This window comes from Oenanthe melanoleuca, chromosome 27 (assembly GCF_029582105.1).
Source record: "Oenanthe melanoleuca isolate GR-GAL-2019-014 chromosome 27, OMel1.0, whole genome shotgun sequence".
Lineage (NCBI taxonomy): Eukaryota > Metazoa > Chordata > Aves > Passeriformes > Muscicapidae > Oenanthe > Oenanthe melanoleuca.
The window spans coordinates 2,651,708-2,672,970 of NC_079360.1; the positions used below are offsets into that span (position 1 = coordinate 2,651,708).

The 21,263-nt window shown below is 50.8% G+C and overlaps 1 protein-coding gene across 1 annotated transcript; it reads right to left on the reverse strand.

Moving 5' to 3' along the window:
• Positions 1-2,184: 2,184 nt before the first annotated feature.
• On the reverse strand, positions 2,185-9,296 carry LOC130264155 (ubiquitin carboxyl-terminal hydrolase 42-like). Its single transcript, XM_056512170.1, has 13 exons — positions 9,162-9,296; positions 8,476-8,571; positions 7,702-7,899; positions 7,096-7,206; positions 6,921-7,023; positions 6,710-6,777; positions 6,495-6,565; positions 5,866-5,948; positions 5,527-5,638; positions 5,064-5,204; positions 4,770-4,870; positions 3,902-4,040; positions 2,185-2,991 (listed from the first exon to the last, which is right to left on the reverse strand). Exons 2-13 carry the CDS (start codon positions 8,498-8,500, stop codon positions 2,590-2,592), a joined length of 1,554 nt encoding a protein of 517 aa, XP_056368145.1. The 5' UTR covers positions 8,501-8,571; positions 9,162-9,296; the 3' UTR covers positions 2,185-2,589.
• Between the last annotated feature and the right edge of the window lie 11,967 nt (positions 9,297-21,263).

The following is a 21,263-nucleotide window of genomic DNA, read 5'->3' on the forward strand; positions in this document are numbered from 1 at the left end:
GGAATTGCTTTGTCTAACACTGTTGTGAAGACAAGTTACTAACACCTAATACAAAGTTTCAGAGTTACACACTAAGCAGCAGAGATTCTGATAAACAGAAAACCTAAAAGCCAAGGTGCTGCAGCTCTCCGGAGCCTGGGCTAGCTCACTGGAGACACACCGGCACTGCACCAGTGTGGGGAACTGCCCCAGAGCAGGATTTCCTGGAGGCAGAACCTTTGGAGCTAATTGCTCCACACTGTGCTCGGCCTCTGGGCTCAGGTAAAGGAGGAGAGGAGGCTCTCAGCTTCTGAGGTTCCAACATGTTTATTAAGGTTGGAGGGTTCAGGGGCAAAGAGCCCCGAGCACTGCTGTGCCCAGAATTAAAGGGGCAGATCAGTTTGTTGTACAAACAACGGAGCAGTGAGGGATCCTCAGGGGCGGAGCGCAGGGCAGGGTCTGACAGGCTGAAACCAAGGAGGGCAGCAGGGGCAGGAGAAGAGAAAAGGGCACAAGGCCAATGGGGCGTCGAGGAACAGGGGATTTGCAAAGGGGCAAGCAAGAGGGGATGGGCCCAGGTGGGATTGACAAGCAAGGGACTGGAACAATGGCGGGGTCACAATGATGGACAGGGAAGGGACTGGAACAAGGGGCGGGGTTACAATGATGGACAGGGAACGTGCTGGAACAAGGGGCACAGTTACAATAATGGACAGGGAAGGGGTTGGATCCAGGGGCAGGGAAAGCCAAGCAGGGCACTTTCAGGGCTGGATACAACAAAAGGGCTTCCCTGCTCAAGGGAGGGATCTTCACACCCCCTAGTGAAGTATGCTGGAAGTTCTTGTCATGCAAATGTGGGACTGTCCTTCTATAGCATAACGTGATTGGCTACCTCTGATACATTTTTAAATCATATTTTTTCAGGCTTATTCAGCAACGTACACTTTGCTGCTGAAAATGGTGCTGACAAGTCTTTGGTCTCTTCCATGTGACACTTGTGACTCTCACTTCCATGTGAAGGCCTGGAGATCCTTGCTGCTGCTGCTGCCCCCACAGTATCTGTCTACGTGTCCTCAATGTGTTGGAAATTATATACTTTACTGATACCTTTTCTAATTACTTGTTTTAATTAATCAGTAGTGTAATTTTCCACTCTGTCACATGCCACTGGAGCCAACACTTAGCAAGGCTTGACATGAGCTGCTACTGTGGGAACACAGCTTGGGAAAATCCCTGAAGCCTTAAGTTTTGCTAAAATATCTGTAATTAATCTTATGCTTCAATGGTCTCAGACCCAATGCTGGACATAAGGAATGCACAATTTCTGAACCAAAAGGCCATTTTACAGAACCCTGAGATAAAGACGGAACTAACAAAGGTAATTCAGCAATTGTACTGGAATCCCATTGTCCTGAATCCAGCTAGGGTAGAGACAATTTCTGAATTTCACTAGATGTTACAGTGCTGTGTTCTGGATTCGAGTGGGAATGATGTTGATAGTACACTGAATTTTGGGGTTTTGCTAAGGCATGTTTCTCCTGAGTCAAGAACTTTTTGTTTCCTCATCTTATGCTCTGCCAGTGAAGAGGCTCACAAAAGAAACTGGCAGAGAGCACAGCTGGGACAGGTGACCTGAACTGCTCTGAGGGACATCCACAATACAGAGCATCAGACCTGGTATAAAAACTAGGAGGAGCTGCCCAGAAGGGCACTGCAATAAAGTAATGTGATACTAAATGTAATAAAATACTCTGATACTAAAGGTAACATTAGACAGCTAAATGTATCCAGATGTTTTCAGTGACAGTGGGGGTGTCATAGTTTGGTCCAGCTGGTCTCAGCATTCTTGAACACTAAAAACAGGAGGCCTTCCTTGCTCCAGTCAGTCCTGTAAGGTGCAGACAGGACCCAGCTGGAGCTGCTGCATCCCTGCTCAGGCAGAGCATCCTGCCCCAGCTGGCACAGCTCCCTGAGCACTGGGAGGCTGACAGTCCATCACTTCACACTGCAGAAGCCCCACTCTTCAACAGGACAGACTTCTAACCTCCCCTTCTCAGAGCTTGAGTGGCTGCAGATCCTTCCCTTGAGGGGGCCACCCAGCAAGATTTCACCCTGAGACTGGGAAAAAGGGCCATGGGCAAGGTGAGTAATATCTTTACTTAACATTTATTTTTCTCGCTTTACTAGAAAAATTGCTTCAATATTGCTTCCAACTACTGACCTTTATTATTAACAACAACTATCTACTCTATGGTATAAATAATTCTAAATAAAGCCTATTAGTCTACACCATCTACATAAACAAATTGTTCCCTCATCCTTGAGGAGGCGTGGAGAGCACAGGGACACCTTTGCTAGAAAGCGCAGTGCTGATCTTCCACTCTGCTCCAGCCAGGGCCATAACCCGACTGCAGCACTCCCAGAGTGGCCCCAGTGCCTGTCAGACACGCATCTCTGGGGCTGGGAACCCTCCTCTTCCTCGCTGAAGGCCGCTGGGCTGTGTGCTGCACAAACCGGCCCTGGAGGCCCCAGCCCCGCCGTGGGGATCTCCTCTGCTCCCTGCACCTCGCTTGCCTTTGCTCCCGAGCAGCCTGAGCATGGGAGCCTGCTTCAAGCAGGGGCTGGAGGGCCCTGGCACTGCACTATGGGCAGGGTTTGCTCAGCTCTGGGAATTTGCCAGCCTCCCCTCTTCCTCACTGAGGGCTCGCAGTCAGTGTGCTGCACACAGCGGCTGCGGAGGCTGCGCAGGGACGCGCTCGTGTCCCTCTGCCCCAGCAGGGCCTGCTCCTGAGCAGCCCCGGGGCCAGCAGCACACTGCAAGCTCCTCTTGCGAGGTCTGGGAGCTGCAGCATCCCTGGGAGCGGGGGCACAGCTTGGAGGGCTCCTTCTCCTCCCTGCAGAGTGCTCACTGCCCGTGGTGTCCCCAAAGCGGCTGCGGCCTTCCCTGCCCCGCAGCCGGGATCTGCTCCGGGCCCGCTCCCTGCCAGGGCCTTCCATGCCCAGCGCCATGTCCTGGAAAGAGAGCGATGGAGAGTTCCTGCCCTTCTCTCCTGAAAGGGCCACAGTCACTGGGGAACCCCCAGAGATCCGGGAGGGCACATTTCAGGGCCTCCCAAAGGCTCTTCTGGAGGCTGCCAAGGCCAAAGGGCCAAAGGGGCACAAATGGGATGGACACAGTGGAAGGGTCGGTCTGAAGTTTCCCTGATCTGCCTCACAACCGTCCAAGCTCAGGGACTGAGACCCTGGGACCCACCACTCGCTCTGGACAGGAGATCTGGCCTGCCTGAGGGGGATGCTTGCCAAGGGACTCTTCTGCAGGTGGCTGCTGTACTGTCATGGTGCCTTCGAGCAGGTCCATGGATAACAGCACCCTGTTCCTGCACCTGCTTCTCAGAGCAATGCTCTCTGCACACAATATGTATTAATCCCGCCTTATGGCAAGAGGCCCTTGCTTTGGAAAAGGACTACAGAAAGTGACTTTTCTGAGAGACTTTGAGATCACCCCTCAGAACACACATCTGTTGTCTGAGCATAAGGACATTTGTGTCCATTGTTGATCATGAGGACACATCCCATCTGTTGCTATTCCCCATTCCCCTTTTTCTCTCTCCCTCTTTATTTTTCCTTTATATCTCTCCCCTCTATCGCAAAAACTGGATTGTTGGCATTAGTAAAGTGCATTTTTGTTGCTGTAGAATAACTTTAGTCCCTTGCTGTTTATCTTTTGCACCCTGAGGTTAAATGAACCATTATGGTCCCCACTTGTGCTGAGGATCGTGACAGCCCAGCTGGATGCTGGGAGAGGAAGCAGCACTGTGGCTGTGAAGGGTGCTGCAGGGTGGGAGGGGAAAAGGAGAAATGCTGAGGTCCTAGAAAGAGATCTACTGCTCCTCTGGTGCCCTGCCCTCCTCCCCAGAGTTACCTCTGTGCTGCCAGGCAAACCCTGTGGGCCAACAGAAGCCACCTGCTTGCTGCTGGCTGCCCCCTGAGGAAGGAAGGAAGGGGCATATGGTGGTGCCAGCGAGGAAGAAGCCCTTTCTCCAGTCTTCAGATCAGAGCACCTGGAGAAAAATACAGTGGTCTCAGTTTAGGGCTGTTGTTGCAGCCTTCTCTGGGGTTCAGTCATTTTCATGCAGAGATTTCTCTCACAGAGAGAAGACTTAACCAAGGCCACTAATGGAAACATCAGCAAGAGTCCTCCCACCCAGTCTACTCCTGTCCCAGCAAAACCTCATCTTTATACCTTCTGCAGCCTCCATTTCATAAATTCACAGACTTGTTTGGATTACAAGGGATCTTAAAGCTCATTTTGTGCCACCCTCTGTCATGGGCAGGAATACCTTACAATAGACCAGGTGTCTCCAAGCCCTGTCCAACCTGGCCTTAAACACTTCCAGGGATGGGGCACCCACAGCTTCTTTGGGCAGCCTGTTCCATTGTCTCACCACCCTCACACTGAAGCATTTCTTCCTAATATCCTATGGAAACCTGCCCTGGGTCAGCTGGAAACTGATACCCTCCATCCTGTCCAACCCTGATAAAGTGTCCCTCCCCATCTTTCCCCTTAAGTTCTCTCGCTCTTCTCTACAAAAGTCCAGCATCAGAGAGCAGACAAGGAGCTGCTACATCAGGGCAGCAGCCTGAAGGACAGACATGGGGACAGACAGGTTCCACAGCACTGAATGAAGCAGCTTGTAACTGCATTTAGTGGGAAAAACACTCTGGAAAAGCAAAACAATTAACAGGGAAAAGGAAACATCTTCTGAGCACATCTGAATGCTGGTTATTACCTGGCATAGAACAGCAGGTAGGCTTGCTGCTTGAGAGCTGTGGCAAGGCAACGGAGCTCCACAGACTCATCATCCATCTTGTACCACAGCCCGTTGCTGGCCTGTGGAAAAGAGGCAAGGATCTCTGCTTCTCTCCAAAAAAACTACCTAACAAAGAGTATGCCAAAACAAATCCAGTCCAGCCCCTAAGGAGACCTGCTGCCCCAAAACCCTGGCTGTCAGTAACACTGACAGGAAAGTTTCCCTTCCCCTCACACGTTTTCCCCGTTGGGAAGGAAGGGAGTTGCTGACTACCTTTGTGTAGCAGAAATAGTGTCCTCCTTGGCAGGTGACCCCACTGTGCACCAGGACAGCATACAAGGAGTAATGGAGGGGCTCTCCCTCTGCCTGGGACATGTACGGGCGAAGATCCAGGTACTCGGGGTACTGCACAACCTGCAGACACACCAGCAGGGCTCAGAAGTGACCCTGACCTGTGGCACAGAACAGCCTGCCACCTCCAGGGGCCAGAGGGGTGGAAATACATCCTTGGGGCTCAGGAACAGCTGGTTTTTCATACAGCAACATGTAATGGTTTGGGTGGCAGGAAACTGTTCTTGGCCAAAGCAGCTCTGTTGGAGAAGAGCGCTTGCCTGTCCTCCCAAGGAATTCTTCTCTCCCCACAAGGGAACACGACTAACCCAACACAAGTGGCTTGTGACAAGCTTTAGCAAATCTGCTCCAGGAAGAGAAAGCTGCACACCAGCTGTGCACAAACCTTGCGGATCTTCCCACCGGTGAAACAGTCAAACCTTTTCAGGCACACCGTGAGAACCTTGGGTGCACGATGGACTGTGAATCTCTTGGAGGCAGCAGTGCTCTTCTTACACCTTGAAACCAAGCACAGAACCAGTGCTGAAATGCACCCAATCCTCCCCCAGGGTGGCCAGGCAACCTCTCCTGTCTCACACAGCTTTTGCTATTCTAAGGCTATTCACTGCCATATTTAAGAAGCTGCATCTCCTCTGTGTGCAGGAAATCTCCACGAGAAGATGACTTCTGCTCAGTGACATGCAGCCCCTCACACAGGATCTCCTCTCAAGAGGAACCATCTTACGTGTCACATTTATAGCAGTTTTCACCATCCAGGTGCTCGGGTCTCACAAAGTCCTCCAGAGCTGCCGTGAGGGACGAGGCTGCCTGGAGGAGTGAGAAATGAGCACACTGAGCTGCAGGAAATGCCCTCAGCCAAACAACTCCCAGGAGCTGCAAGAAAACCCCTGTAGCTGATGCTGAACAGACCCACCATGAACCTGTGCAGAAGGAGGCAGAAACAGAGTGTGATGCTGAACATTCCCCTGTGTGCCAGAGGCTCCTGGAGCCATCAAGAGCTCCCTCCCTGTAGCACCACTCACTTCAACTCATGACAGTGTGCAGGCCCATCAGTGGTGCAAACAACCCAACCCACCAGCCTGGGAGCCAGACAGGCATTGGGGGAGGACAAAGGGAACAAGGATGAGGATAGATCAAGGGTGCAGAGAGGAAAATGCTGCTTGTCCAGCTTAAAAACAGCACCTACAGAGAGACCAGTGCCACAGCCCTGCAGAATGACACCATCCATTCCCCTTCCCACCCACCACCAAGATCTCCTGTGCTCACAGTACACATTTTTAACACAAATGTGTTGACTCTGGAACGCTGCAGGGGCCTTGGGATGTCTTGAAGCACAGCTGCAAAGCTTCTTACTTTGATATCCAAAGGGATATCCAGGAAGGCCTCGTAGGAGTCAGAAATGGCTTTGCAGCTGAAGCAGGTGACTGGAAGGAAAAATCCACATGCTGAGCAATGGGAAGCTGACTGACATTGCCCATTTACACACTGTACCTGTCCCACCAGTCCCAGCACCAACTGTCAGAAGGGCACAGGAAATGTCAAAGAGAGTAACAGTTGTGGAAACGTACCTCTGGATCTCAGAAAGCCTCCAAATATTTGAGAGACAATGGTGGTGGATTGGGATGAGAGGTCCAAGCTGGAAACAAGTGGTAAACAGAGCATTATGTCCTCCAAGAGTTTTGCTTGGCCTGAAAGGCCAGGGTCTAGCTTTCCCTTGATGGGAGCACACCAAGCAGCCCAAGGGCTCCGAACTTTGGAGGGTGATTTGCTTGTGCTTACTCGCTGCTTGCACTCAGACAAGCTCTCTGCATGGCATTGACAGTACAGGACAAGAAGTCGTGGGCATCTTCCTCCCTGCCAAGCCGAAAGTGTTCTCCTATGCCTAAGAAAGAAGTTTGTAGTTCTCTCATACAGGAAGGGAAGAAAAGCTGTCCAAGCACCTGGCATGACTTACGTCTGAAAACCTTGAGGACAGCCAAAGGCAGGATGGCACTGACAGAGGAACGCAGGACCTTGTTAACGTGTGCTTCCATGGTGCACATCATGCAGAAACCCTGCTGGTGACCTGAAGAGGGGCACAGGAAGGTCCTTAGCTTAGCAAAACATCCACAGCACTGGGAAACTCCTCCTCTTCCACTCCAGTGCAATACTCCACTCGTCCCAACGTCCCAGTGATCCCAGGGCATTTTAGTGTGCAGAAAATGTTCTTAGAGGGATGCTAAACCCACAGTTTTCTCTGCAATTAGCCTAGAGGGTTTGACTTGGAATAGGAATAAAGGAATAAAGGAATAAAGGAATAAGGAATAAAGGAATAAAGGAATAAAGGAATAAAGGAATAAAGGAATAAAGGAATAAAGGAATAAATATTGGAGCTAGAAAGAGGTGTTTTCATGGAGGGTAAGACAGCTGGGTAGGACAAGTGGCTTCTAGGCTTGAGTGTTTAAAGAACATGAACTCATAGGGCTGACAATGGGCTGCTGTTCTCCTAAATCAAATTGCAGGATCTGGGAATCTCTGGGACTGGATTAAGAGATTTTCAGGATGTTCCCAAAGCACTCACAGGCCTGGCTGTGCTCTCGGACAGCAGGTAGTTGGCCAGTGGGGGGGTGTAGGTCAGGCACTGCAGGACAGCGTTGAGGAAGCAGGTGTTGCCCACATTGAAGAGCCCTGCTCCAGCACTCTGTCTCTGCTGCCACCATGCAGATCTTCTCTGGTGGGAAGAGGATCCTTTTTGGAGGAGCCATTCCCTCGGCAATGACTGCAGAGAAATTCCATTTGGAAAGAGATGAGACAAGGAACCAAAGCATATTTAAATTGCAGTTTTCTACACAAGCAGTCATGACAACCAGCTTGAACCTTCAGCTCAGTATCAGGGGAAGCCTAGCACTGCCATTGAATTTTACTGGTTTGGAAAAGTCTGTTCCCTGCTCACTTTGCAGAGTCCAACAAAGCCCTGCTCTGATTTCTGAGCCTCAGGGTACCTTCCTTTCTCACCAGAGCTCTAGACTGGATTATCAGGTCAAGCTTTCCCTGATTGTAACTGACTGGAACTTATTGAAAACAAGCAAGTACTGAACACAAAAGGTAACTCAGGGATGTCAGACCTGTCTATGAGCATTGATGTTTCAAAGTCTTCTACATAGTGACAAAGGAGAGACAAAAGTGTTTTCCTGTGACTAGTCATAAACACTTGGGTCAGGCTGGCTGCTCTCAGCAAACATCCCAGAGCTCACTCTAGGCTGTGAGCACATCATTCTGGGATCTGACCACCAGTCATGTCAGTTGTGTGTGGGGAGTCACAAAGTCCAAACCTGCCAGTGAGGCTGTTACTCACAGGAATCCTTCTCTGTTGTGGCCATTGTCTCTCTCAGGAACAGAGTACAAAGCTCTGGATGATGCTCCAGAAAGAGATCAGTGTCAATCCCCTCACCTGATTGCAAAGAAATTACTGCAGATCACCAAAAGAATAAAATGCAAATAAATACAACCTAGAGAAAGAAGAGGCTTTGCCATCAAGAGTTTCAGTGGTGCTTGTAGCAGCAGCTGAACTGCAGATTCACACCTTTGTGATGGGTGACAGAGCCCCAGGAGGTTCTAAGGTCCTTCTGAAGGCTCCAGTGCTCCTCACCTTCTCTGAAGAGTCCCTGCTGCTGCTGTCACAGCATCAACAGCAGAGCTCTCTGGCTTCCCCCTCCTCTGCAGGACTGACCAGCATTCAGCCACTAACTTAACTACTGCCTTTGCTGCTCTCCTTTTTCTGTCTCACTCCCTCCTGCAGCAGCCAAGCTGGGCTTTTGCCACTCTGGGCTGAGCCCGGCCCCTCAGACTGCAGTCACCCCCTACTTACCTATCCTAGGCTATAGTAAAGAAAAGAATCAGCAAATAAGAACTCTAGCCCAGCCTGTATCAGGGCAGCCTACAGAGGTGTAACAGCTCAGCCTTCAGCTAGGAAGGTATAAACCAGCCCAGACATTTATCTCCTTCCTCTGTGCTCTATCTCAAGAGTCAAACCATAATTACCTGGGAGGGGATGAAAGTTGAAGGGGACAGAAAACAAGGAATCTGTTTGAAAGGCAGAGAGGTGGGTAGCAAAGGGCGAAGCTGAGCTGTCCTGAAGAGCAGCTGGTTGGTTGGCCTGTTCTCAGGACACTGAGCACTGGGCAGTGAGATCACAGGCACTCGAGAGGTGCCACACCTCTGCCCCTCAGTGACATGGGGACACGCAGCGATGTGTCTCCTGGAGACCACAGAACCACAGAACCCTGCTGGGCACAGGAACCCACCTGGCTCCTCTCCCAGTGCCAGGCACTGGGACACCCCTGTGCTCTGATCAACAGGGGTTCATTGGCTGGCAGAGCCTCCCTTGGGTGAAGGATCAGTGAACTCCTTCCCCAAATCCCAGAGCCCAGTGAGCACAGGCCTGCCCAGAGCTGTCACAAGCCAGGTCACAGTTCTGTCTGGCACACATGAAGCACAGAAAAACACTCCATAACTCACAAAATAAGTTCTAAGAGTAGGTGTGTATTTATTTAGCACTGGGGGGCACAGGGGACAGCTCCTCCACCAACATGCACACCTTTGGCAACCTGCACCTCTTCTTTTATTCTCTACAAACTAGCAATACACAATTCGCCTAATACATATCCATTGCCTCCCCACTTCACATGGAAACTAGTTTCACTCCTCTTTGCACTGCCCATTGTTCCTTTTAGGTTGCTCTGCTGGTCCTCTGAGGGTCGTTGGGATGAAGTAAATGGTCTTCCTCTCAGAACATTTCACTTTGCCTCCTTGCACATGCTCTCTTTTTAATCCATTGGTCATTTTCCAGATTTTGGTAGCAGTTTTCCAGGTCTCAGGGGTCTGAGGACTCCCTTATCCTGTGGTGTCTTTGTGCCTGCATCCTGTTTGCTCATTCTAGCCCTTGACCTCACCTTGTAGCCTTGCTCTCCTCCTGTTCTTGTAAGCACCATAAATTACAGCAAACAATACAGTTTTGTCATCCCCCTTTTAGCCAAAGCATCTCTTGATCCTTGATTCTTAAGTCTCAGCTTCTCTGTTTCACACAGGCTGCTGGGCATCTCTGTTCCACTCCTCCCAGGTGCAGTCCTGTGCCTGTGAGACTCATGTGGCAAAGCACCCAAGCTCTCACAGGGTCATTTACATTGAATTTTATCTGTCCCAAGTACACCCACAGGCTCACCCTGGACTGGCACCACCAAAGGGACCCCCCAGAGGCTGTGCTGGGTGAACCTTGGCTGCCAGGCCCCCACCCAGCTGCTGCCTCTCCTGGGCAGCTTTTCAGCAGCTTCACCTTCACTCCTTCCTCCAGGCTTGGTTAGGCTGGGTTTCATCAGACATAGTTTTAGCCAGGTCCCCACTCAGGATGCCTGGAGGCACTTTTGTTCCTGCTGCATTTGACCAACAAGCTTTTGGGCCATGCAGCAGGCAGTTGGTGTTCTCGTGCTCCAAAGAGGCAGCTGCCTGCTAGTTATCCCTGATGCCTTAGAAATTCAGCTTTTACATTTGTCATGTATTTGCAATCCTGCAATTCTTTAGTGTACAAACTCCATGTACAGTGTGAGCTGCTGCTTTCCCATTCTGTCAGACACAACAATTCCTCTCCAGGCCTGGGAATCAAGGACACCTCACTGTCTCAGGCCCCAAGAGATGGAAACAAAAGTGAGTTGGGTGGGAAGCAAATTGAGGGTACATGACTTCATTACCTGAAGCTCTGCTTGGAAGACTAACCCCCAATACACAAATGAACCAAACTTATAAAAGGATCAAAACCTGTCACAATGTTGTCCATTTTTGGGTGTAGCCCCTGAGGGCTTGATCTGCCTGAAATGCACCTGAAGGCACTTCCGTGAACACAACTGCTTTTTATTCCCTTCATTTTGTCTGGCCTCTGTTTTTAGGTAGTCCCAAAAGGCATCACCCCTACTTGCACTGGCTGCTTTGGCCCCTGCCCAGTCTGGGCCACCAAGTTTCACCAAGTTTCACCAAATTCTGTCACAAGGCAGTGACACACACTGACAGCAAGGATGGAATTTTGGAGACCAGGGCCCACCAAACACCCTCCTGCTGGGGAGAGTCTGAGGCACAGGCAGGAGGGGCCAGAACCACCACAGCACTGGAGCAATTCACCCCATCTGCACTTGTGTTCATTTAGGAATTAGATTTTCCCTCTCACTTCCAGCTAGGCAATAATTGTCCTTTTCCCCTGCATACCCACCCCAGCCTCAGGTCAGGATCCAAGGCCTGCACGGGCAATGACCCACTTTAGCTGTGACACTGTGGCCTGGAGAGGCTGACCTGGAACAGAGACTAGACAGAGCAAAAGGAACAAAATAGGAATTTATTAAAAAGATCCACCTTGGGCAGTGCAAGAGCCCGGCTGGGGCTCCACCCAAATCAAATCCAAGGTGGGTCCTGCTCACGAGTTTTACAATTTATAACTTTTGGTTCATCTTGGGGTCAATTATCCAACCACAGCCCCAGGTTATCAAGTCTCAGAACCCTGGCTTGCCCCCTTTCCCTCGTCGTTGTTTCTGCTTTTTGGGTGCCAGTTGTTCTTGATTCTCCAGCTAGGAAGGAATTGCTTTGTCTAACACCCTTGTGAAGAGAAGTTACTAACACCTAATACAAAGTTTCAGAGTTACACACTAAGCAGCAGAGATTCTGATAACCAGAAAACCTAAAAGCCAAGGTGGTGCAGCTCTCCGGAGCCTGGGCTAGCTCACTGGAGACACACCGGCACTGCACCAGTGTGGGGAACTGCCCCAGAGCAGGATTTCCTGGAGGCAGAACCTTTGGAGCTAATTGCTCCACACTGTGCTCGGCCTCTGGGCTCAGGTAAAGGAGGAGAGGAGGCTCTCAGCTTCTGAGGTTCCAACACGTTTATTAAGGTTGGAGGGTTCAGGGGCAAAGAGCCCCGAGCACTGCTGTGCCCAGAATTAAAGTGGGGCAGATCAGTTTGTTGTACAAACAATGGAGCAGTGAGGGATCCTCAGGAGTGGAGCGGAGGGCAGGGTCTGACAGAGCTGAAACCAAGGAGGGCAGCAGGGGCAGGAGAAAAGGGCACAAGGCCCAATGGGGCGTCGAGGAACAGGGGATTTGCAAAGGGGCAAAGCAAGAGGGGATGGGCCCAGGGTGGGACTGACAAGCAAGGGACTGGAACAATGGCGGGGTTACAATGATGGACAGGGAAGGGACTGGAACAAGGGGCGGGGTCACAATGATGGACAGGGAAGGTGCTGGAACAAGGGGCGGGGTTACAATGATTGACAGGGAAGGGGCTGGAACAAGGGGCGGGGTTACAATGATGGACAGAGAAGGTGCTGGAACAAGGGGGCACAGTTACAATAATGGACAGGGAAGGGCTTGGATCCAGGGGCAGGGAAAGCCAAGCAGGGCACTTTCAGGGCTGGATACAACAAAAGGGCTTCCCTGCTCAAGGGAGGGATCTTCACACCCCCTAGTGAAGTATGCTGGAAGTTCTTGTCATGCAAATGTGGGACTGTCCTTCTGTAGTATAACGTGATTTGCTGCCCCTGATATATTTCTAGATTATGTTTTGTCAGGTTTATTCAGCAAAGTCCGCTTTGCTGCTGAAAAAGGTGTGGGCAAGTCTTTGGTCTCTTCCATGTGACACTTGTGACTCTCACTTCCATGTGAAGGCCTGGAGATCCTTGCTGCTGCTGCTGCTGCTGCCCCCACATCAGAGTGTCTATCTACATGTCCTCGTGCTGATGGAAATTATATAACTTGTGGTTAGCCAGAACAGCCGTTCGGAAGATCTCGCGCTGTTACGAGGAGTTAGGGTCCCTCCTTCTCCATGATGTTCCAAGTTGCCAACCCCTAAGATAGTGACGTGGGCACACCGTGGATATATAAGCGGGTGCTCACGGGAAATAAACGCACTTCACCGTTCATCATATTGGTGTGACGTGTGTTTGTCCGACGATAGTGAGAGTTCGTCGTGGTCTCACTCTGAGCCAGGTCGCACTTGCCTAACCCATAGGCAACACAGTGGCGCCGAAACCCGGTCTGCTCCCCGGCACACGGGTCTGAGCGGCGGGCGACGGGTAGCACGCTGGGAGGAGGAGACGACCGGAGCAGCAGGACTGACTTCGGTGGGGAGAACGCTCCCGTACCACCGGGATGGAGAGTCTCGGGAAGGTAATTTCAGAAGTTTATGCGCAGTAACTGATTTTACTACTGCTATTAGGCGGTTGTTAATGTTAAATGTTATTGATCGCCCTGTCGACATTCTGCATTCAGAGTGTTGGGACAGGTGCACGGCTGCTCTTGCCGAGGACGTTATTGCGTCCAGCTCGAGCAAGTGCCTTAAAAATTGGGGCAAAGTTAAAACTGCTCTGCAGAAAGCTCTAGAAGAGCAAGGAACTTGGAAAGCAGCCCAGCAATGTTTAAGAGCCGTTCCGAAACTGGGCTTGGGAGCCGCGACTGAAACCGCTGCGGCTGACAGTTTCGTAATCGCGGATTCGCGGTCGGACACTAACAACCTTTCGCCGTCGTGATCCCTCTCTCCAACCCCGACCCCCGCACCGAGTACTAACCCAGACCCACTTCCCCAGCGCGATAGATCCCCATTCCCCGATGATGGCGCTAATGAAATTAAAATAATACCACCACCCTATGCCCCACAAAATGGCGCCGAAGGGTAGCGGGAGGGGCGGGGACAACGGCCGATTCCCGCCACAGACATGCGCAGCCCAGACCACGGGGAGGGGGGTATGGCTTCTAACTGGGAGGGGGGACCAGAGGCCAATCAGAGAGAGGGCCTTGAAAGCTTTCCTTTTATGGCTAAGAAAACTCTAGAAAAGGGGCGGAGCATGGCGGGTGCGGTCACCACCCACCAAAAATCCAGGGGGCGGAGTCCAAGAAAAAGGCACAGTCTGCCGGAAGCCCCCGACCATTTCACTTCCTCTCCATCGGACAGTGAGGTCGAGGCAGGCCTGAGGCCTAGCCGGGACAGGTGGCACAGGCAGTCTATATACAAACAACAATGCCTTTCCTGTGCTAAGCCCAGCTCCGATTCGGATTCCGACTCGGGTTCCGACTTGGATGCAAATTTTATGCAGGCAACTTTCACTCAATCTGTGAACCGAACCCCATGGCATGCAACCAAAAAGGGCTCCACGAAATCCATGCCACTGACAGATTGGAAAAAAGTCCAATCAGCGCTCGCTGATTTACCCGAAACAGCAGCGCGAATTTTCCCGGTGCGGAGACTTGAAAATAATTTGCCAACATACTCTCCGGTGAACCCCAAGGATGTGCAGGCCATCGCAAAAGCGACTGCCGAAAAGGGAATCAATTCAGCAATGGTTTCCACCTTGATCGACGGTCTCTTTGGCAACGATGACATGCTCCCTTTCGACATTAAACAAACTTGTCGCATGATTTTTGATGGGGCAGGCATGATTGTGTTTAAACAAGAATGGGAAGATAATTTGGAGAAAATCCTTGCCAAAGTGACCGGAGACCAACATCCATTGCGCAACTCCAGCCTGCAGCGTCTAATGGGCCGAGACCCAGGCATGATCAGTCCCCAGGCACAGGCTCAAGGTTTAAGGGCTTCTGAAATTGCTGCCACCACTCGTGCCGCAAGAGAAGCCATTCGAACTGCGTGCCGTGTAGTTGCCAAACCCTCTCCCTGGGCTACCATTAAGCAGGCTGAAAGTGAACGCTTCACCACTTTCGTTGACCGCCTCCAGGCTGCTATAGATGCCTCCGACTTGCCATTGGAAGCAAAAGGGCCAGTGTTAGAAGGCTGCATTAGACAGCAATGTAATCAGGCTACAAAAGAACTGCTGCGATCTCTGCCGCCTGGCACCACCATCGCTACAATTATTAAACATGTTGTAAAAGAGGAAAACCTGGCCCCGGTCCAAGCTGCAGTCGGCGTCGCTATGGCCCCGCTACCAGCAGCGGTCGGTGCTGCAGTAGCGGAAGTAATGGCCGTCCAAAGTCGTAACACCCATAGCCGCCCACAATCCACAAACTATCCCTCATCAAAGGCCAAAGGACCTTGTTGGGTTTGCGGGAAAAAAAGGCCATGTTGCTAGGTGCTGCATCTACAAGAAGCAGGGAAACGGGCGGGGGAGGGGGCAACCGGGCCGCATGCGACCCTCTCCCCGTTGGGACATCCAGCGGCCCAGTTATATTCCTCCTACAGAGGTGGAGCATCTTCCTACACCACTACCCCCCAGGGAGCTGACCAATTTTGCAGCTCAGGCCCTACCCAACATCCCAACCTACACGCTGCCTCCACCTGCACCAGCTACACATTCGGCACCGCAAACCACGCAAGCGCAACCCACACCACAGGTGACCTCCAACGCGGCGACATCCCCCGGGTGGCCCTGGCAATAAACTGCGACTTACTCAGCCCTCCGCAAGTTTGGGGAATTTGCCGGCTGGCAACCCAACCAGATGTCTGCTCTGTCACTCTTCTTTTTACAGTTGACACAGGGTCAGACGTAACAGTCATTCCAAGCACCCATTGGCCCCCAAGTTGGCAGCTGCAGGACGCCGCAGCAGTGGTCGGAGTGGGGGGAGTGCAACGTGCCCAAAAAAGTGTAGACCCGGTATCAATCATTGTACACTCCGCGGATGGGGCCGAAAAGCCAGTCAGTGTGCACGTGTACGTCCTCACTAACACTCCACCGCTTCTAGGGCGAGACGCTCAAGCGTTATTAGGTATGAGGGTGACAAATTTACCCTCAGGGCCACTCCGGCGTACCCGTCGTTTCCAATTAAGTTAACATGGAAGTCGTCAGACCCGGTGTACGTCGAGCAGTGGCCCATTCCAGAGCCTCGAAGATCCGCTCTTCTTCACCTCGTCGAGCGTGAGCTGCAAAAAGGTCACATCGAGCCCTCAGTTTCGCCTTGGAACACCCCGGTATTTGTCATTCCTAAACGCAGCGGCGAAGGCTTTTGTCTTCTACACGACCTCCGAGCTGTCAACAAGAAAATTCAACCAATGGGACCAGTCCAGACTAAGCTCCCCAGCAACTTGTTCATACCTATAAATCAACCTTGTGCAGTAGTTGATATTTAGGACTGCTTCTTTTCAATTCCGCTACATGACCAGGACAAAGAGCGATTTGCTTTCTCCATCACCTTTCCCAACGGTCATCAACCCAGCCTCCGCTTCCAATGGAAGGTTCTACCACAGGGCATGATCAACTCTCCTACCATCTGTCAGATCGTCGTTAGCAAAGCCCTGGCTCCAGTCCGAGCCAAGAACCCTGGAGCAACGATCATCCAATACATGGACGATATCCTCATTGCCGCCTCCACATCCAACCAGGTAGACGCCATCACAGCGGAAGTCTCAAGCGCCTTGAAGAGCAACGGCTTCGAAATAGCGGAAGCAAAGATAAAGAAAGGTCCCTCAGTCACCTTTTTGGGCGTCAAGATCAACAGCTCATATGTATCGCCTCCTGCAATAAAAATCCGGCGCGATGTCCAAACGCTCCACGATGTCCAGCGGTTGGTAGGATCCCTGCAGTGGCTGCGAAACACCACCCTCATCCCTCCAGAGGTCATGTCTCCCTTGTATGACCTCCTGAAAGGAAAGCATCCGTGGGAGTCCAAAACCATCTCCAGTGAAGCCGCCCACTCGCTTGACTTCATAGAACAACAATTAGCAGCAGCAGTTCTCGCCAGATGGAACCCCAACCTGCCTCTGGACTTGTACGTACATTTTAGAAAAGAGGGAGGAGTTGGTGCGTTAGCCTAAGGGCCTCCTGAGTCAGCCAAGCCAGTTCAATGGGTGGTCCTCGGAAGATCCCAACAAGCCTTCTCTCCAGGCGTCGAGTGTCTTGGCAATGTAATCATGAAAGGCAGGAAGCTTGCTTTAAATCACCTAGGCTCCGAACCTGCAAAGATATATCTTCCCTTCCGGAAGCAAATCCCTTCCGCATCAGTGGCACTTTCGGAACACCTTGCGTTAGCCCTGTTCGGATTCGGAGGAGAACTTTGCTATGCCGCCAAGCCTCCGTGGACTCAGTTGCTTGCTGCAGTAAACATCGACCTTCCGCCAAAAGTCCTAGACCGACCCTCACCCGGACCAACGGTGTTCATAGATGCGTCTTCGACAACATCAACAGCTGCAGTCGTGTGGCAAGACCAAGGTAAATGGCAGTGCGTGAAGATGAAAGATCAGTCCCTGTCAGTCCAACTATTAGAAGCATCTGCGATAGTGCTCGCTTGCGGTCTGTTTCCACTTGACCATCTCAACATTGTCACCGACTCCATGTTCGCAGCGAAGCTGTGCCAAGCGATGTCTCACCCTGGCGTTTCCATCTCACCAGCGGCCCTGATGATCGAGGAAGCACTGTACTCAAGGAAAGGTACTATAACCGTCATTCACGTCAACAGCCACAGTCCCATAAAAGGATATTTCCAGCTAGGAAACAACAAAGCCGATGCAGCAGCCAAAAACTTGTGGACATTGCAAAGCGCACGACAACTACATGAGTCACTCCATATAGGGGCCAAAGCACTTGCCAAACAATGCGACATCTCTATGTCCGACGCCAAGCACATCGTGGCCACATGTCCCTACTGCCAAAAATCCCCGCTATGGTCCAGTGGAGTTAACCCCAGAGGCTTAAAAGCCTCGGAAATCTGGCAAACGGACTTTACGCTGTGTCAATTGCTAAAACCCAGAGCGTGGCTCGCCGTGACAGTGGACACTTTCAGCGGTGTCATTGTTGGGACCCAGCATGCAAAAGCAAATTCCAAAGCTGCAGTTCAGCACTGTTTATCTGTTATGGCCTGGCTTGGTATCCCTAAGCAAATCAAAACGGACAATGGAACTCACTTCATCTCCAAAGCAGCGCAAGAGTTTGCCTCCAAATGGGGCATTGCCCTAAAGCAGGGTATACCATACAACAGCACAGGACAGGCCATTGTGGAAAGAGCCAATCAAACCTTGAAGTCAAAAATAGAGACTCTAGCAAGAGCTGAAGGATTTGTAGGAGCCATCCCTTCGTCGGAACAGCCACGACTGCTTGCAACAGCTATGCTAGCCCTAAACCAATTCCCTCGAGGAGATCAAGGCCAGGCTCCTTCCCAAAAACATTGGGCAGTAGAATCCGTTCAAGAGGGCCCCCCAGTCAGTATAAAAAATGAGTTAGGGGAGTGGGAAACAGGGTGGAAGCTGGTTGTAACGGGCAGAGGGTACGCGGCAGTAAGGAAAGATAATGACATCAAGTGGTGTCCTTTAAAATCTATAAAGCCAGTCTTACCCAACAAAAACTAACCAACATCTTGAGTGTCTTTCCGCAGGTCGCCTGTTGCAGATCACCAGCCAAGCTGTCGACTCCATTCCCGTGCCTCTGCGTTCTGGTAGCACTGATCCACCTCAGCACCGGTTATCACCCCTACCAGCCCCACATCTGGACGTTCCGGAATGTCGTCACCGGCGCTCTAATAGGCCAAACCGAGACCAACACCCCAGCATGGACCGTCCGACTGTCAGACATCTTCACAAGCGATCGGTCCGCAAAAACCTCCCAAGTCATCACGGTAGGAACGTACTGGTGTCCAATCAACAACCCTGGAAAAGAATACTGCATTCACCCAAGTTATTGGTTCTGTGGCTATTGGGGGTGCGAGACCATAGTAACTGGTAATCGGTGGAAGCCTCCCAAACAAGACGAGTTCCTAAAGGTAACAGGTTGGCCCAGTAACTGCATCTCCCAGAGTACCTACCAAGGTAGACACCCCGGGAATTGCACACACCTTACTATCACAGTCCTAAAAACACATGATCCATCTTGGGCGGTGGGAAGATTGTGGTCAGTGTACCGGCGTGAAGATTCATCCATAATACGCAACCCGGATAGAGGAACTGTCATTCAGATCATTAGGTCCCCATCACACAAACGCCACATTGCAATAGGGCCTAATGAATTGGCAATCTCTCAAAAAGACAAACCACCTATGCCCACCTTTCTGATGGCAAACAAACCGCTTGCGGCCGCTACACTACCTGTAAAAGCCTTGCCCACACCTGAAGTTCCTTCACAAACCCTTTACACCCGGATGCTACACGCCGCATTTTTATCCCTTAACACCTCACGACCCAACCTTACAAAGTCCTGTTGGCTCTGTTATGATTCCCGACCACCTTTCTATGAAGGAATTGGCTCAAACAAAACCTTCCAGTACTCCCAAAGCGCAAGTCCCAAGCAGTGCAAGTGGGATGCTCCTAGCAGAGGAATCACCCTGGGAATCATTTCAGGCCACGGAACTTGTATAGGAAATACAAGCATCAAAACCCAAAACAGAGCTGTGTGGCTCGTCTATCCGTTTAAACCGGTGTGAAAAATGGGCCATTCCAGCAACAGGCCACATCTGGGCATGTCACACTACCGGACTTACCCCTTGTGTATCTATAAGACATTTTGATGAATTTAATGACCTGTGTGTTCAAGTTATTGTCATCCCCAGGATCTTGTACCACACAGATGATGAAGTAATGCTGCATTTCGAGACAGAGCCACTCCGAGTGAAACGAGAACTAGCCACCGCAGTCAGCCTAGCTGTGCTGCTGACCCTCGGAGGAACAGGAGCAGCCACAGGTATTACGTCTTTGGCCACGCAGAAACAAGGCCTACAACAACTACAACGAGCCATAGACGAGGACCTCCTGGAAATTCACAAAACCATCCTAAAGCTGGAGGAATCTCTGTTCTCCTTGTCGGAGATGGTCCTCCAAAACAGACGAGGCCTGGAACTCTTGCTAATGCAGCAAGGAGGACTATGTGCTGCACGTATGTAAATCACTCAGGACTAATTCGCAGATCCATGGCAGAACTTAAAAACAGACTGGAGCGTCGTAGTTACGAGCTCCAACAACAAAACTGGTTCAGTTCCCTTTTTACCCAGCACCCATGGATTGCCCCTATAATTTCTACCTTGTTGGGACCCGTTGTTGTTATAATGTTCGCACTCCTGTTCGGACCTTGTTTGCTTAATAGAATTACACAGTTTGTTAAAGCTCGCTTAGGTACCATTGACATCATGCTTTTACAGCAAAGACAGTTAACTTAGACAGTTGTCAAGTCAGTTTGTTTACTAACAAGTTTATCTGCATGTTATTAACCAGTTGTTTACCCAGTTTCAAAAGTTATGTTCAAAATTTAATTGTTCATGGAGAGGGGGGAGATGTGGTTAGCCAGAACAGCCGTTCGGAAGATCTCGCGCTGTTACGAGGAGTTAGGGTCCCTCCTTCTCCATGACGTTCCAAGTTGCCAACCCCTAAGATAGTGACGTGGGCACACCGTGGATATATAAGCGGGTGCTCACGGGAAATAAACGCACTTCACCGTTCATCATATTGGTGTGACGTGTGTTTGTCCGACGATAGTGAGAGTTCGTCGTGGTCTCACTCTGAGCCAGGTCGCACTTGCCTAACCCATAGGCAACAATAACTTTACTGATACCTTTTCTAATTACTTGTTTTAATTAATCATCAGTAGTGTAATTTTCCACTCTGTCATATGCCACTGGAGCCAACATTTAGCAAGGCTTGACATGAGCTGCTAGAGTGGGAACACAGCTTGGGAAAATCCCTGAAGCTTTAAGTTTTGCTAAAATATCTGTAATTAACCCTATGCTTCAATGGTCTCAGACCCAAAGCTGAACACAAGGAAAGCACAATTTCTGAACCACAAGGCCATTGCGCAGAACCCTGAGGTAAAGAGGGAACTAACAAAGATAATTCAGAAATTGTACTGTAATCCCATTGTCCTGAATCCAGCTAGGGTAGAGATAATTTCTGAATTTCACTAGATGTTATAGTGATGTGTTCTGGATTCTGAATGAGAATGATATCGATAGTACACTGAATTTTGGGGTTTTGAGAAGGCAAGTTTCTCCTGAGCCAAGGACTTTTTGTTTCCTCATCTTATGCTCTGCCAGTAAAGAGGCTCACAAAAGAAACTGGCAGAGAGCACAGCTGGGACAGGTGACCTGAACTGCCCAGAGGGACATCCACACCACAGAGCATCATGCCTGGTATAAAAACTGGGATAAGCTGCCCAGAAGGGCATTGTAAGAAAGTAATGTGATACTAAGCGT